This window comes from Taeniopygia guttata, chromosome 14 (genome assembly GCF_048771995.1).
Source record: "Taeniopygia guttata chromosome 14, bTaeGut7.mat, whole genome shotgun sequence".
Classification (NCBI taxonomy): domain Eukaryota; kingdom Metazoa; phylum Chordata; class Aves; order Passeriformes; family Estrildidae; genus Taeniopygia; species Taeniopygia guttata.
Window position 1 is genome coordinate 16,273,973 of NC_133039.1, and position 15,106 is coordinate 16,289,078.

Here is a 15,106-nt window from a genome sequence, read left to right on the forward strand (position 1 = left end):
GCTGTGGGTTTTGTTTCCCTATGGCTTGAGTAGTCTTAGCTGTGTTCACATCTGACAGAACATGGGGATTTGCTAACCATACCTAATGTTGGCATATAAAGAACTTCGTTATTAATTGAGTAGCAGTTCATTCAGCAAGCAGAAAAATAGACATGTCTGAGTTTGTGCAATTCAAATTTTGATTCAGCCTTTGTCATGAGCTCAGGCCTGACCATTGACACATCAAAATTGTTCCCATCAGAAATATGATAAAGCTTCATGACATAGAGGCTTCCTGTCTGTGAAGAACACAATATCTGCCTGGTTAGTTAAAAATAAGAGCGAGAGAAGGGAGATCTCATTCCTTTTCCTGGATTTAACACTTTGGGCAAATTATGTTGTAGGTCTGTCATGTGAGGAAGCCTTCTCACAAGGACTGTATGGCCCATTTCATTTTAAGTTTCTGCCTAATCTTGTTCAGATGTCTTTTCTCTCACTGCTTTTGTTGTACTTGTTAGAGAAGCCTGTTCACTTCATTGCAGTAAAGGATGTTTAAATTGGCCTGATTTGAGAGCTGTCAGACATCAAACTAAACTTCATCGTTACATGTTTCATAAGTGTAAGGCTGTGCCCAAAGCAGGATTCATAGGAAGGTCACAGACATAAGCAAACAAAGCATTTGAGTATCAGCTAAGCCTGTATACCAAGATATATATATATTAAGATGGAGGATTCTGTTGTATGCTCTCATGTCATGGAGGAGATGTGTCTTTCCACACTTGTTTTTCTCCTCAGATGGTCAGTGGGATCTCAGTAATTACCACCTGATGGATCTTGGCCACACTCACCACTCCATCCGTTGCATGGCTGTGGTCTATGATAGAGTCTGGTGTGGCTACAAGAACAAAATCCATGTTATCCAGCCGAAGACAATGCAGATTGAGGTAAGAGAGCACATACATGTCTATGCGTGCACACACTTGTGTTGTATTTATTCTTAATCTGCCAGGGGTTATTTGTTCCTTCCTCCCTTTGCAGAGCATAATTCTATCAGTAAGTCCAAACTGACAATTTTCTTTGTCTTTACTAGGGAGTATATGGGGCTGTGTACTGTCCAGACATAGGTATTTGTTTTGCAGTGACTCTTCACATATAATCTGAGGCTTTTCCATCTTTAGGCATTATGGCACAAAGTAACAGTACAGTTAGCAAGCCCCCAGGATCCCATTAAAGGGAAAACAATGTTTTGGGTGAAAATCAGTACAGTGGTGTTGGTACAAATCTGAGAATGCTTGAAATAATTCTGATTGAGGAGAGAAGAAGTGCTGGATCTGAAGTTCACATAAGTGAGCGAGAGCAGTTTGATCCTTGAAATTTATCCTGGAGTTGAGTTTTTTCCTTTTCTGTCAAGTACATTGAAAGCTCTTGCTGTCTAAAGACCCTTGCTCCTGAAGTGGTCGGAAAAGACCATCAATTCTGCAAAGCTGCCAGACAGCTGCTCGAGCAAAGGATTTTTTGTGTACAGTAATGAACTGCTGGGATCAGCTGGCATTAACACAACTTCTCCAAGATCTTTGGAATCCAAACAAGTGATCTCAGTTGAAAATTGAGTATATGTATATGTGGAGTAAAGATAATGGCAAAACTTCTGTGAACTCACATTGGTATTTTAGAAGTCCTTTGATGCCCATCCTCGTCGGGAGAGCCAGGTGCGACAACTGGCATGGATTGGAGATGGTGTGTGGGTTTCCATCCGCCTGGACTCCACACTGAGGCTCTACCATGCCCACAGCCATCAACATTTGCAGGATGTCGACATTGAACCTTACGTCAGCAAGATGCTAGGTGAGGGTCTGTTGCTTACTGAGCTCAAGGCAGAATTTGCCCAAAGTGGACCTTACCCAAAGTCATCCCTGACTGCTCAACTCTCATTCATGCTTCCTAGGCACTGGAAAGCTGGGTTTCTCCTTTGTGCGGATCACAGCCTTACTCATTGCTGGCAACCGCCTTTGGGTGGGAACCGGGAACGGTGTTGTCATCTCCATTCCCCTGACTGAGAGTAAGTGACATTTATTGAAAGTACTCTTGCATACCCCCTAAAAACAAATAAGCTTTTAGGTGTTATTTGTGCAGCATGACAGGTGGTTCAGGCAGACCGATGCTTTCCTGACATTTCACACCCTTTAATCATAGCCATTTCAGGGAGAGGAGCCCAGAGTATGAGCAGCCCTGGATCTTGACAGAGCAGAATGATGTGAACTGATTCTGTAGCTACTGTGAAACAGGAGAAACAAAGCTTTGGGAATTGTAGTAAGTCTCCAAAAGGAGGTCATGGGATGAGAAGTCACCAGGAAAATCTGTTTAGAAATTCCACTTTGGCCTAGTCATCTAAATGTCTCCGTAGCAGTATTTTCCAAAAACTGAGCTTAGAAAAGCTCCATTTACTCAGTTTAGGGCTCAGCTTTATCAGTCAAGTAGAAATAGGTATCCTACACCAAATCCAGCCTGGTGAGGGGACCCAGCAGGAAAAGTAAATAGGTGACTCTGTGGAGCTGGAAGTTTAGTTGAAGCTCCTACTAGTCTTGTTCTGAGCCTGCCTGTCAGTATCTTATTTTGAAGGTCTTAACCAGATCACCATGGGGAAGTAGGATTTGAGACTGATTGCAATTGCTTTCAACAGAAAGCAGCCAAATATATGTTTCCTCACCAATGCTCACAGGAAAGCTGAGAAACAAATACCTATTGTGCAAAAAGAACAAACATCTTGTAATCCTCCTGGAAGTCAGGCTTGGGATGGTCTCCTCTGAGGGCAATGAAGTGGGTATGCCTGGGGTTCACACCAGGAGGGCAGTGACATGGTCCTGTTCATGCATTGCAATTTTTTTCTTGTTTGTGAGTTCCTTTCTGAAGCCCATTCTGTCTTACGGCTGCTATGCTTGTTCTGAGTTAAACTTTTTCCCTGCTGTAAAACCAATTGCTTTATCTTTGTGTGTTCCTGTAAAAAATGTGGTAAACAAGAAAATCTCACTAAATATGTAGCAGTGGATCCTTGTGACACGGTCCCTCTCCTGCCTCAGATACCACCTCTGTCCCTGTATGGTACGAGCAAAGTGAGCAAGAACAGTGTTAGGATGAACTAATAGGAGCTTCTGTGGTGGTTTCTCTAGGCTTTATACTATTTTTGTTGCCCTCAGATGATCTCCCAGTAATCACCTTTTTCTTCTCTCCCATCCTACCTGTCGCTTCCTGTGCCCCTCTGTGTTCTCACTCCCTGCTTGTACCTAGCTGTAGTCCTCCACCGTGGCCAACTCCTTGGGCTCCGGGGTAAGTCAGTTGCCTCCCCTCCACAGCTGTCATTCCTTTTGCACCCGTCTCCCTAAGTAGTCATTCTCCTACCTTCCATTCTGCCATTCAACTTCTCTCCATCCATTTTTCCTCATCACTCTTGTTTTAAGTTGCATTAGAGAACAGCAATCAGAGACAGTCATGTAAATAACCTCCTTTCCCACAGCTGTAAACAATGTTTTTCGTCTCATTGTTGATCTTTCTGGTTTTTTGTGTTAAGGATAATTATTCTTCAACAGTGGTTCCCTTACTGTGGTAGACCAGTTTGGGATGGGGACAGGAAAGGTTCATTCAGTCAGAAGCAGGAAGCAGGAGTAGAGTGTTTTTCCAAGGTCTCCCTTGGTCATCCTTTGTTTTCCAAGGATGCTTCTTTCATCAGTTTCAGGCCAGTGGCAGGTGGTGCTATGGCACCTGTCAGCTGTAAGTTATCAAAGAAGATGTTGAACACAAGGGGACTTGATAAGCATGAAGAATTGTTTAGGTTTGTGCCAGTTAAGGCAGGATCTCAGTTCAAATTCATGCCTTTCCACGGTTAACAAATATCCAATTAGAAATTAGAGGGCCTTTTTCTCACTCAAAGACATTCATGTGGCTGTCCAGATGCATTATCAACATGTCTCCTCCTTTTAAAGCATCTGATATTAGTTGCAGTAAAAAGCCAGATATTGTACACACATTGACTCTCATTCTTCCATCAAAGTATTTGTACTTGTCCCACTGTCCTGGCTTGAGCCTGATAGGGAAAAGTCTTTTTTGTCCAAGTCATGTAACTGAAATTGACCCACAGTTAAAACACAGAACTACAGATAATTAATGAAGCAATCAACCTCTCTCACAGAAAAGTGAAAGCTTCCTGGTTTAATATTGTTCCTGTTGTACTGATGTGGGTGCATGCAGAAGGAAAGCATCTCCCACCCTGAGCTCAGAGCACTGTTGCTTGGTAAGTGGAAACTGTCACATTCTCAGAGCTTGGTCATGAAGTATACTGGGCCCTGAGCCTTCCTTGGGAGCTGTGGATGGTGAGCATCTGAAAGATACTCATTGCTGGAGTAGCTGACAATGTGGTGTTGTGGTTAAATCAGGAAATTAGGAAGGACATCCACTTCTATGATGGCTCTGAGTGGGCTTCACTAGGCCCAGAGACTGCTTTCAGCAGCATGTGTGCTCATTACTGGGCATGAGCAAAGGACTTGACTTGAAAGTTGAGCAACGCCACTAATCCAGAGTAGGAATTCTCCTCCAGGTGCCTTCTGGGGACAGTGGACACTTTGTGTACCCTGCCAGCTACAAAAGACCAAGATTGATCCTAGGAGAGCAGATTATTTCTGGAGGCTGGACAGGATCACTGCTGGTGACACCAGTCTAGCTTGCCTCAGGCAAAAGAGAGGGACTGTGTAATCTGCTGTGGTCTCCTCCATCACATCATTCATAAAAGACCTTTAAAGAGACACATACTTTTAAAGGTTTTCCTTCATGGCTCATGAGTTTTCTCTCTGACTGAGTCCCTTCTGTAAAGGGGACTCAAAGCTATCACTGATGGTGTTCTTGCTCTGTCTCCAGCCAACAAGACTTCACCAACCTCTGGAGAGGGTAGTCGCTCTGGTGGGGTCATCCACGTGTATGGTGATGACAACAGTGACAAATCTGCCAGCAGCTTCATTCCCTACTGCTCTATGGCTCAGGCACAACTCTGCTTTCATGGCCACCGTGATGCTGTCAAGTTCTTTGTCTCTGTGCCAGGTAAGCACAGTTCTCCTTCATCAGGCACTTGTCCCTCCATCCCTTCTGTAGCAGGGGCTTGAGCTGGTCTGCAGAAGACTAGGGTCCAGGCCATGGCTGGCACTTCCTGTGGTTCACACATCTGTATTTATACTGGAGTGACAGAAAGAATTGGTCTGCACAATGTGTTTGTATGCATATGAACTTTATGGGGGCTGAGCAGAGGCACCGACAGCACCTCTGGCCTCTTCTAGGCAATGTCCTTGCGACTCTAAATGGGAGTGTGTTGGACAGCCCTTCGGAGAACCCCAGCACAGCAGCCACTGAGACTGAGGGTCAGAAGCTAAAGAATGTCCTGGTGCTGAGTGGAGGAGAAGGGTATATCGATTTCCGGATTGGTAAGTCCCCTTGGTGGGAAGCATCTGGGAAGTGGATGCATAGCTGTTGTCATGGAGAGAGGCATCACTGTTGTGGAGAACCAAAGCAAAAAAGCCACACACTGTTTCTCCTGCATCTGGCTGTGAGGGTAAATAAGGATGTTCCTTGCACAGCACAAGGCTGTCAACCTGTACCCTGTGGCTGCAGTGCCACACAGCTGTAGTGATGCCTACAAAATCGAGACCAGTACAGTTCTGAGACGATATTAATATAGGAAGTAATATAAAAGCAGGTCTTTAACTGGAGGCCTCCAGGTACAATATACACACATGATACAGGACTTCTACACTTTTGTAAGTTAAACAAATTAGCATAGTTAACAAATATCATCCAATTAGAAGAGCAGTTGGTTAGGCAATTTTCCCCAGGTTCTGCCCCGCTGGAGTTGGTCCAAGAGCTTTGCCCCACATTTATCACATCTGTGATGCATGGTAAAAAGCAAGATGTCCTTGGTTGACTAAAGAGGCTAGACTAAATAGTATTTCAGGAATATATTAGAAGGTTAGCTTACTGTTCTAAAATGTAGGGGAAAAGGGTAGGAAAAGTACTGGGAGGTACAGCCATGCGTGAACTATCTGCAAAGCAGCAAATATATTAAGACTATCATAAAATAACATCAGTAGGAATTGCTTTGGAAAGAAAAAATTCATCTGTGCCACTGGCTCCAAACATTGCTGGATGGAGCAATGTAGTCCCACTATGATTACCCATGCTGCTGAGGGTGCTCTGTGTGTAAAAATTGGCTTCCCTGAAAGGAAGAGTGTTTTTTGCTGCTGCTGGAGCTAGTTTTTCCCATCCATGCAGTCCAGCTTCAGACAAGAATGGGGTTGCTGTAAATGTTCTCCAAGCACAAGAAAGATCTCAGTTCATAATTTCTGTTATTGGACTGCTGGGACTCTAAAAGGGGTATTGGCTTCTTTAGAATATTCCAGAGCATTTCCTTTCCTGCCATTTTTATACTCTCTGTGTTCTCTCTTCAGGGGATGGGGAAGATGATGAGACAGAAGAGAATGTGGGAGATGCCACCCAGGTGAAGCCAGTACTTTCCAAGGCTGAACGGAGCCACATTATTGTGTGGCAGGTATCATACATCCCTGAGTGAGAATTCCTCTTTTCCCACAATGTAAGTGTCCCTTCTCCCACCTGAATGCCACGATGTACATACAGAATGCCTGCATTATAACTCCTGCTGGAAACTGACCCTGGACAACTGCAACGGTTCCTGCCTTGAACTGTGACCCCCTTGAACCTCTGAACTCGTAGCTTTCAACTCGGGCCCGTATGCTTTTGGCGTGGTTAGGTTCTTGTTCTGCTCTGGAGCTGGCATCTAAAAGGAGAGAAATGGCAGTACAACATGGAGGGAGCTTGGAGCCAGGACTGTGGGAAACCTTTGCCCAGTTTTAGGAGGGGCAGTTGGAGCGGGGTGGCTCAGGTTTTTGGGCAGGTTGCCTCACTCTTACCTGCATGAGAAAGAAGTGCGTCCCCAGGCATTACCTGCTAAAGCAGTGATGGTGAATCACATCTGCAGCACCCCAGCAGAAATCCTTCTAGTTCACCAGTATACTCTTCATCTTATCCTTATTCACCCTCAAGCACAGAATAACATCCTCTGGACTTAGAGCAACAAAGGGTCCAAAGAAGCTTCCAAAGAGCATCATGGTTTCAGCAGCACTTTAGCTGTGGCGCTGAAGAAGGCAGCAGCACCCATACTGTGGGGATCACATCTTCCATCTTTGCAGGGGGAAAGTCCCTTCCTCTGCTGCTGCTGTTGCCTCAGCAGTCACGTGCTGGGTGCCTGCCTGTGTGTGTCCCAAGATAATTGTTTGGTGGGCTCAGATGGTAGATAGGTGTTTGACTGTCAAAGCCAAATAGCAGTAGTAGCAAAAGGGTACCAGAATGTTGCTTTTTAAAGAAAAGTAAAGTCTTTTAACTCTCCTTTCCAAAAAAGCCATACAGAAAAGAATTCCCGAGTTCATTCTGAAAGGTTCATGTGGTTATCTCGGCATTGCATTTGGTGGCTTTTAAAAGGCAGGTGAGGGCGGATGGTGTTGATCTGCTGTGAGTTCTGCACACATTGAGATTGCCTCATCTCAAGGCTGTGTCTACTTTTTAGTACGTTCTGGAAGGAGATCTCTTTTCACAGAGTCTTGGAAAACTGAGACTTGGCAGTTGGTTAGGACAAGTGGAGTCAAGGCTATATCTCACCTGATGTCACACAGCAAAAGAATTGAGGCTAGATTCCTGACATCTTTTACCTAATCTGACATCTTTTACCTAAGCACTGACTATGCTAGTAAGAAGTTTGAAAAGCTGGAAATTTCTGATTCCTGAATTGACAGCTCCCAAGAAAAGTGGTCATAGCCCTTTCTGTCTAAGCAATGCTGATAGCAGCTGTACATCCTGCTTACAAAATAAGTGGCAAAAACTGGGGCCAGGGAGAGTGGTTTTGAGCTCACAATGCAGAATATGAAAGTTACAGGTGTAGAGACAATGGTGTGTTCTCCCTTTCTGACATTGTCTCACAAGGACAAATTCTGTGCTCCTTGAACGTTCTTTCCTGGGTGTGCAGGAGTAGGATAAGTTGCATTTGTTAGTGATAAATTTGGAAGCTCCTGGTGGCCCTTTTGTTTTTTGCCTGACCTGTACAGCACTCCAGGGTTCACAGAGATGTCCTTGTGACAGTATGGGGACAACTGGGCAAGCCTCCATCTCCTGGAAAGCTCCCTGCTGTGTCCTGTGCTTGCTGCCATGGACCAGGCTTGCAGATCCTGGTGTGCTGCAGGGATGCTGTATTTCCAGGGGATGCTCTAACATGTGGCATCTCTCCTGATACAGCAGCACCTAAACAATTTTTGTATCCGCAGTTCAGGAAAGGTTGTGGCATACATTTTTCCTGCAAGAAGGCAAGAGACGTCTCTGGTGAACAGAAGCCTCAGCCAGCCACAGTGGTGCCCATGCTACATGTGAGCAGTGTTGGTAACATGCACCCATCACACTCCTCCTCTCCAAGGCAGGAATGCAGCCAGAGGGCATCTTCCAGGCATTTGCATACTGGGCTCTGTGACTGGCAAAAGGTTAAGGGATACATGGAGCCACCACCTGCATGCCAGGAGACCTTTCACCAGGGATATTTTGTTGAGGCACTGCTGACCATTCCAGGCTTCTCATTCACTTTTGCAGTATGCTTTCTGCTAGGAAGACCTCTTTGGATCCCAACACAGAGTGCATTGAAGTAAACAATATAACATTTAGAGCACAGATTCCACTGTCATGTAATAGTTCATCAGTTAGGGCCAGGCAAATTTCAGAATTTGGGTTAGTTAAAGGGAAAAAGAAGGCCTGGTAGGGTTCCGTTTCTTAACTCCGTTAGTTCTTTAATGGAAAAGTCAGATTTGCAACATTTGTACCACTGACTGTTCTGTATCTGGTATGAGCAATTGAAGGGACAGCACTTGATCTCCTGTCACCCACTGGGCCCTAACAACACACGGGAATCTCCCATCAGATTCCTTTCCAGCTCAATGCCATGGTTTCCTCCAAGAGAAGCACATGGCCCAGAGGGGCAGCTGCAGGGGGGAGACCCAGCCTCTGGTGATAGCTCCTGTAGCCTTGGGTTGCTGCTGGGTATTAAGGTGAGGACTAACTGGCTTCAGTACGCTTCTCTGTCATATCTCCACTGTGATGTATGTAAAGTATCTTGTATGTTACAAAAGGATTTTTAAAAGTGTCTTAAGGCCTGTAAACTCCGCTGTTTGGTCTGAAGATGGCATTCTGTAAAGAGCCTGCTGTACGAATATATTCCCGTGCTTTGTCCCCTATGCTGTCAGCAACAAACTGTATCTGTTCTGTATGTAATAAACATGTTAACATCAGCTTGGGCAGCATGTTGTGTTCCTATGAAGGCACTGGGATTGCTGCTCAGTCTTTAACAGGACACTTTCAAAGGTGGGAATGCAGCTCAAGTGTTCCCTGTTGAGCATTTCAGTGGCAAGAAATGAAATGTGGATGGCTCACAAGGTCAGAGCAGAAGGGGCTGGTCCAGCAAGCAACAGTGCAAATTGTAACTTGTACCAGCAGCAGAAATAAAAGGTGGAAATATAAGGTGCACAGCTTCAGAAATAGAAGCTGGAGCAGAGAAGCATTCACCTGCTGGTTTGCTGGAACTTTAGTCAGGGTGGCCCTTTCAGGCCACCAGGAACTGCCAGGGATAACACATCAGATCAGTATTCAACACTGTACAGGGTGGCACTGCACAGTCCCATAGGCATTGGTGATATCAGCATCATTCAACTGCAGAGAGCCCCTCAGTCCCAGCAGCACTTGGACACCTTCATAGTTATTTTGTAGAACTGCATCGATTCAAGGACTAGACATGGCAATGAACCATGTGCTTAAGACTGGAGAGGAGCGTCTTCTGCCCTGAGCAGGGAGCCCTAGGGTGAGTTACCTCTGTGACCGACACACGCACTGTGGTGTGGCACAGGCCAGGGTGTAGTACTATTGGCAGTGCCTCTGCAGTTAATGGACGCACCTCAACAATGAGGTTTGGAAACATGTGCTGCAATCAATCCTAAATCCCTGGGGCTGCACCCTTCAGCCAGGAGCAGTTTCAGCAGGACCCTGGGTGACGTACAGCCATGTCTGGTGGCTAAGGAAGCAGGTCACTGCCAACACCCTTCAAACAATCGCCCCATGTTGGCAAACAATCTGTGAGGAAATGTACAAGTTTGGGAAGCTCATCAGAACTCACAGCTTGTTCTGGGCATGGAATCCAACACGTGGCAAACAGGCTGTGCAGCATCCCATAAGGGACCTTTACTATCAGGGAAAGGCTCACAGGCTGGCCAGGGCTCTGTGAGAAGACAGCTATTTCTCCATTTCATGACCCTGAGCTCACCAGCAGGTCCTAACTGTCATGGTAAGTGCCACCTAGACCCCTACCTGTACAGGGGCCCTTCTTCCTATGGCCCAGGAGCCTCATTGAAGCACAACCTGTGGTCTTCAACATGTAACTGTGTCAGTCTCTGGCCACTCCTGGATGGACTCCTTGGACCCACGGGGCTGGATTTTGATTACATCATTTTCAGAGAGCCCACCTCACCCCAACTGCTGCTGGGTGAGTCTGTGCCTTATTAGCTCCATCTGCTTTGTTGTTGGCTTGGCTCCCTTTACATACTTCGATAATGGGTCATTTCTTGCCTTTCTGGGGCTGCTGTGACCAGCACTTAGGTCTGCTCACTGTGGTCAGATTCTGTGTGCCCCCTCAGGGAGACACTTCCTCTGCTGGTGCTACTTTTAGATCCCAGTTGTGTAGAGCAGAGGACTAGACTGTTCTACTCATCCCATCTGACTCACAATTACACCTCCCTCCCATCTCCCTTGTTGCCTTGTGTTCAGTAGTACCTCAATCATGGTACGGACAGGAAAGCAACAGCTCAGCTCAGTGCCCAGCAGCGGAGACTAGGAATCAGACAAACTACCTTCCAGCCACAGCAACTGCCATGGGAAGGCTCACAGCCTCAAACTGTGTCTTTACTACTGATTCTCCCTCTCCTGGATTCTCCCATTCCTTCTAAAGCCAGAGAACTAGATCTGACACATGGTCTGCAGTGCTCCTGTCACAAGAAGGCAGGCTCAGGACCTTGTCACAAGGCCAGCTTGTAACTCACAAGAAAAGCCTTCCTTCATATCCCATAGCATCTTAACCCTTCAGGAGCCTCTGGTGAGGAACCCTATCGAAACACAGGTAGCCAATGTCAATCTGTGTGCTCCTGCTTGATGACAGCCATTTCCTGCTGGCTGGGGCCACATGTTCCCAGCTTCATCCAGGCCACACGCTCTGGGTGGAGCAGAGTCCAGTTTGTGCTCTCCCTCAGAAATCCCTTCAGGCTATTTGTGATTTCAGGATGGTGCAGTAAATGGAACACCACCTCCTGACTACCTGCAGACACAGGAACTAAACAGTTACTTCTGCAGAAAATTGATGCATAGAGCTGAACAGCTCTTGGGCTTCTTCCCCCCATGCCCAGACCAGACCCTCCAACAGCCTTTGACACAGCGGCAGCATCCGCAGCCACTGCAAGAGAAGATGAACTACCATGAACTGTACTCAGGAGCTGCATGTTTTAATGTTCACAACATGCTGCCCTGGAACAGGGGTAATTTACAATTGGCCTCAAATGGTAAGAGCCAATCCCACCTCCTTTGCATCAACAGAACTAAAATAATTTCCCCTATCTCTTGACAGCCATCTTTGGGAGTAAGAGACAGATAATTTTGGACTATCTTAGCATTGAAGTCATGTTCCTCGCTTCTTCTTCACTGCCTTCTGCAGTGTTCAGAGAACCAGATGCTATGCCTGAGCTAATGGCTCTCCATTTGGCTGTCATGATGTCCAGGCATTAAAAAAAAAAAAAGGGTTTTCTTAGAACTGTGCTGCAGAATTACGAAAACATTTATTTCCATTTGCAGATACATTTTTTCGGAGCTCCGTGAAATACTGTGATATTCAGTCATTTTTCTGTGATTCATGCAGGACCCAAGTTATATTAAAAATGTTATGCTCCAAAGAACTGCAGCTGGCTGACTGAAGCTGTGTATTTAAAGACTATCCAAGAACCAAGAAGACCCCTCTGCTTACTGAAACCAAAGTTATGGAAGAAGAGTGTAACTATATCTGCATCTTCCCTTTCAGATGAGGTGACTATACAGGGTTGAGGAGAAATCTGGAGACATCCTAGCACAGTGGGCACAGAGGGGCTCTGTAAGACCCTTTGTGCACTGAGCTACTAAGAGGCAGTGAGAGTACATGGGCTGCTTAGGACACTAAGAAGTCTCTATACCAGTGTCCCAGTAGCTTTTTTCTTTTCCCACTCTTGGGGAGAGGCCAGGACTTTCTCCAGATCAATAACTGGCTCTTCCATGACTGGTCTTCCCTCCTTCTGCCACTGTGCAAGGATTATGGCGCGGAGCAGTGGTGGGTATGGCAGGAACCGAACAGTCACCTCAGGCACTGCGGTGAATTTCTTGAAGGCTTCCTCCTCGTGTTTGGGCACCATACGCCAGTCATGGTACATGGCTTTGTCAATCTCCCTTACTTCCTCTTCAGTTTTGCCTGGGAAAAGACAATGAACACCAGTGGGTAACACCATCACAATAAACTGCCTCCAGACACAGCAAGTGTTGACTCTTTGGCACCAAAAATGCTACAAAAGGCAAGAGTAAACAGAGTTTTCAAATGGCTGGACAAATTATTCCCTGCTATACTACAGGATCTCACTTCTGTCATTAAGAATCGAAATAGAAATAGAAACAGGTTCCAGCTACGTGGGTGACTCCCTCTCTTAAAGTTTTGCTTTGTCTCTCTCAAATTCCATTTCCACGGGTAAGGAAAAAGAGTAATTTCTCCCTACACCGATGAAAGCTTCCTGGGAAACTAAGTGTTAAAAGTGCTCAACAACTTAAAAACCTTCGAATGAGTACTATTTCAGTAATTCTAGTAAGGGAAAATTGTATACTTAATATAAAGCAACTCTAGAAAGGAATATTCACTCATACAACTCCAATCATCAATTTAAAATTCCAGTAACACAACTTACTTGCCATTGCGCGTTTTCCTTTTTAGAAACTATTTAAATTGGAATATCCTCATGCTCATACTGTGTCTTGCTTTCAAAGTCTCAGAACAGTCTGTTAGCTCATCTAATATGCTTTTAGTGCTGCTGTTCACCAAGGTCATACTGCACTGGCTCTCCCACAGCATTCCTTGGAAAGACATTCTGAAGGGGCTAGATTTCTAACCTTTAAAAGGCAAGGAATTTCTTCCCCCATTAGAAGATCTGAGAAAAACAATCAGGGAGCCAGCCCTCAGTTTCCCTGCCACTCTCACACGCACCCGTGCTCTCTAGCTCTGCCCCCATGTGTGGGAAAACGAGCCGGTTTTACCTTTGAAGGTCAGGTAGCCCCAGGCTCTTCCATGGTCCATGTTCTGCAAAGAAAAGAAAAGAGAAACCTGTTGAGGGTGGGTCGCGGCGGGGTGGAAGGCGGGAGCTCCGCAGGGCGCGGCGGGGCGACGGGCGGGACGGGGCAGGTACCTCGGCCATGTAGTCCACCTTCACCTTGGTGATGACCCAGTAGCAGGGTTCGTGGTGCGCCCACAGCCAGGACTTACGGGTGACGGTGCGGCCCACGCCGAAGCGCGGCAGGCGGCAGAGCAGCGCCAACAGTCGGTTCTCGTTCCGCACGTCCTCCCAGGCCCGCACGGGCAGCCGTTTCTGCGTGAGCGGCCGGTGCATGGTCTCGTAGTCCACAGCGAAGCGCTGAGAGTCCCGCGGCCGATCCTTCAGCTCCCGGTACTCGCGGATCTTCTTGGCCATGGCGGCGATGGGCCGATGCAGCTTCTTGCGGGCCATGGCAACGGCCGAGGGCGCAGAAGGAGCAGAACCGAGCGCCGCACTTGGATCCACTGCTCCCGCCTCTCCCGGAAGCCGTGCCGGTCCCCGCGGAAGTCTCCCCGCCCGTCGCCAGGGTCAACCGCGGCGTTCCGCGTGGCCCAGCCGCCTGCGGTGGGTGCTGTCAGGCTGCTGCCCGCAGAGCGCGTGGCGTGCCGCGGCCCCTGGCTGTGGTGCAGACCCGCCGGTGCCAGCAGGCCCGGCGCGGCCTGACGGTACTGTGTGCTAGGCGGCTCTCGGGGGAACCAGGCTTGGTGGTTGAGAAGCATCTGAACAGTGTCTGGTTTAGAAAAATCGGAGCAGATTCAGCTGTGTCAGGGAACGTTCAAAACCTGTGTGAACCAAGTTTCAGGAAGATTAAAGCAACAGATCTGGCCCAGGTCTTCAGTCAGAGGCTGGGCCAGGAGCAGCAGCAGGGTCATGGAACTTCGTACCAGGATGAGACAAAATTCCTCTGAGTTGCTCCAGCCATGGAATGCATGAAGGTCTATGTCTAATAAGTAGACTGTTATAAATTAAAATTTGTCCAGCCAAATTAATAAGAAAAAATAAAATATTTATTTTAAAATCAAATTCTATCTAGCCAGCCACAAGGGAAGAACAGAGCCGAGCCTGGGGTTGGCCCTGGGTGTGCAACAAAGAGGTCAGTTTCAGCAGAGGTTTCCCTCTATGCCCAAACACCTCCATCCTGGCACAAGCGGTTTTTATAGGGAAAATTCCGCCTGAGGCCAAGATTTTGGCAGTCAGTCTTCTCTTCTATTCAGAGTCCATATGTTAATAAGATTTTCTTTTTTGGTGATGTGGGAGAACAATTCAGTGTCCAGAGTTGTCGAATCCCTTGATGAAATTTACAGGAATTCGGGAAATGTATCTGCCCGAGGATTTCTGTGATATCCATCTCGGGTCGTTCACGCGAGGATCAGCACCTGGGGTCCCGTACCTTCTTACTTGTAAATCAGTTTCCAATATACACCTGGTCTCGCCTGCGAGGGTGGGGGAGAATCCTAATATAAACATGTATACTCTAACAAATATTCAATATCACATATATCATATTAGAAATGGCACAAATTATATCTACTACATATAACATAGACCTTAAGTAAAAACTGCATAGATGAGCCCTTGGATTTTGGCTCTAGACTAGTAAATTAAATCTGACAGAAGACTTCTAT

The 15,106-nt window shown here is 46.6% G+C and overlaps 2 protein-coding genes across 32 annotated transcripts in view; one reads left to right on the forward strand and one right to left on the reverse strand.

The window, feature by feature from the left end:
* MAPK8IP3 (mitogen-activated protein kinase 8 interacting protein 3) overlaps nt 1-9,353 on the forward strand; it is a 76,523-nt gene extending 67,170 nt beyond the window's left edge. For 28 of the 31 annotated variants that reach the window (XM_030284507.4, XM_030284508.4, XM_030284512.4 and 25 more), the window contains 7 exons: nt 775-923; nt 1,653-1,824; nt 1,925-2,038; nt 3,265-3,303; nt 4,885-5,064; nt 5,298-5,441; nt 6,462-9,353. In XM_030284507.4, coding sequence (XP_030140367.1) covers nt 775-923; nt 1,653-1,824; nt 1,925-2,038; nt 3,265-3,303; nt 4,885-5,064; nt 5,298-5,441; nt 6,462-6,583 — 920 coding nt within the window. In that variant the 3' untranslated portion in view covers nt 6,584-9,353. The remainder of the gene's footprint in view (nt 1-774; nt 924-1,652; nt 1,825-1,924; nt 2,039-3,264; nt 3,304-4,884; nt 5,065-5,297; nt 5,442-6,461) is intronic. The other 3 variants (XM_030284560.4, XM_030284559.4, XM_030284521.4) reach the window with 2 other exon arrangements.
* A 2,564-nt stretch (nt 9,354-11,917) lies between these two features.
* Nucleotides 11,918-14,000, reverse strand: MRPS34 (mitochondrial ribosomal protein S34). Its single transcript, XM_002190447.6, has 3 exons — nt 13,575-14,000; nt 13,426-13,468; nt 11,918-12,595 (listed from the first exon to the last, which is right to left on the reverse strand). The coding sequence occupies exons 1-3, from the start codon at nt 13,890-13,892 to the stop codon at nt 12,318-12,320; spliced, it is 639 nt and encodes a 212-aa protein (XP_002190483.3). The 5' UTR covers nt 13,893-14,000; the 3' UTR covers nt 11,918-12,317.
* Nucleotides 14,001-15,106: the final 1,106 nt, after the last annotated feature.

What these genes read in the sequence shown, in the direction of transcription:
- MRPS34 (XM_002190447.6), bottom strand. Translation starts at nt 13,892, where the DNA reads ATGGCCCGCAAGAAGCTGCATCGGCCCATCGCCGCCATGGCCAAGAAG. An exon ending in AGGTGGACTACATGGCCGAG is followed by an intron (nt 13,469 to 13,574) that starts GTACCTGCCCCG and finishes TTTTCTTTGCAG; the next exon opens with AACATGGACCATGGAAGAGC. An exon ending in GGGCTACCTGACCTTCAAAG is followed by an intron (nt 12,596 to 13,425) that starts GTAAAACCGGCT and finishes GTCTTTTCCCAG; the next exon opens with GCAAAACTGAAGAGGAAGTA.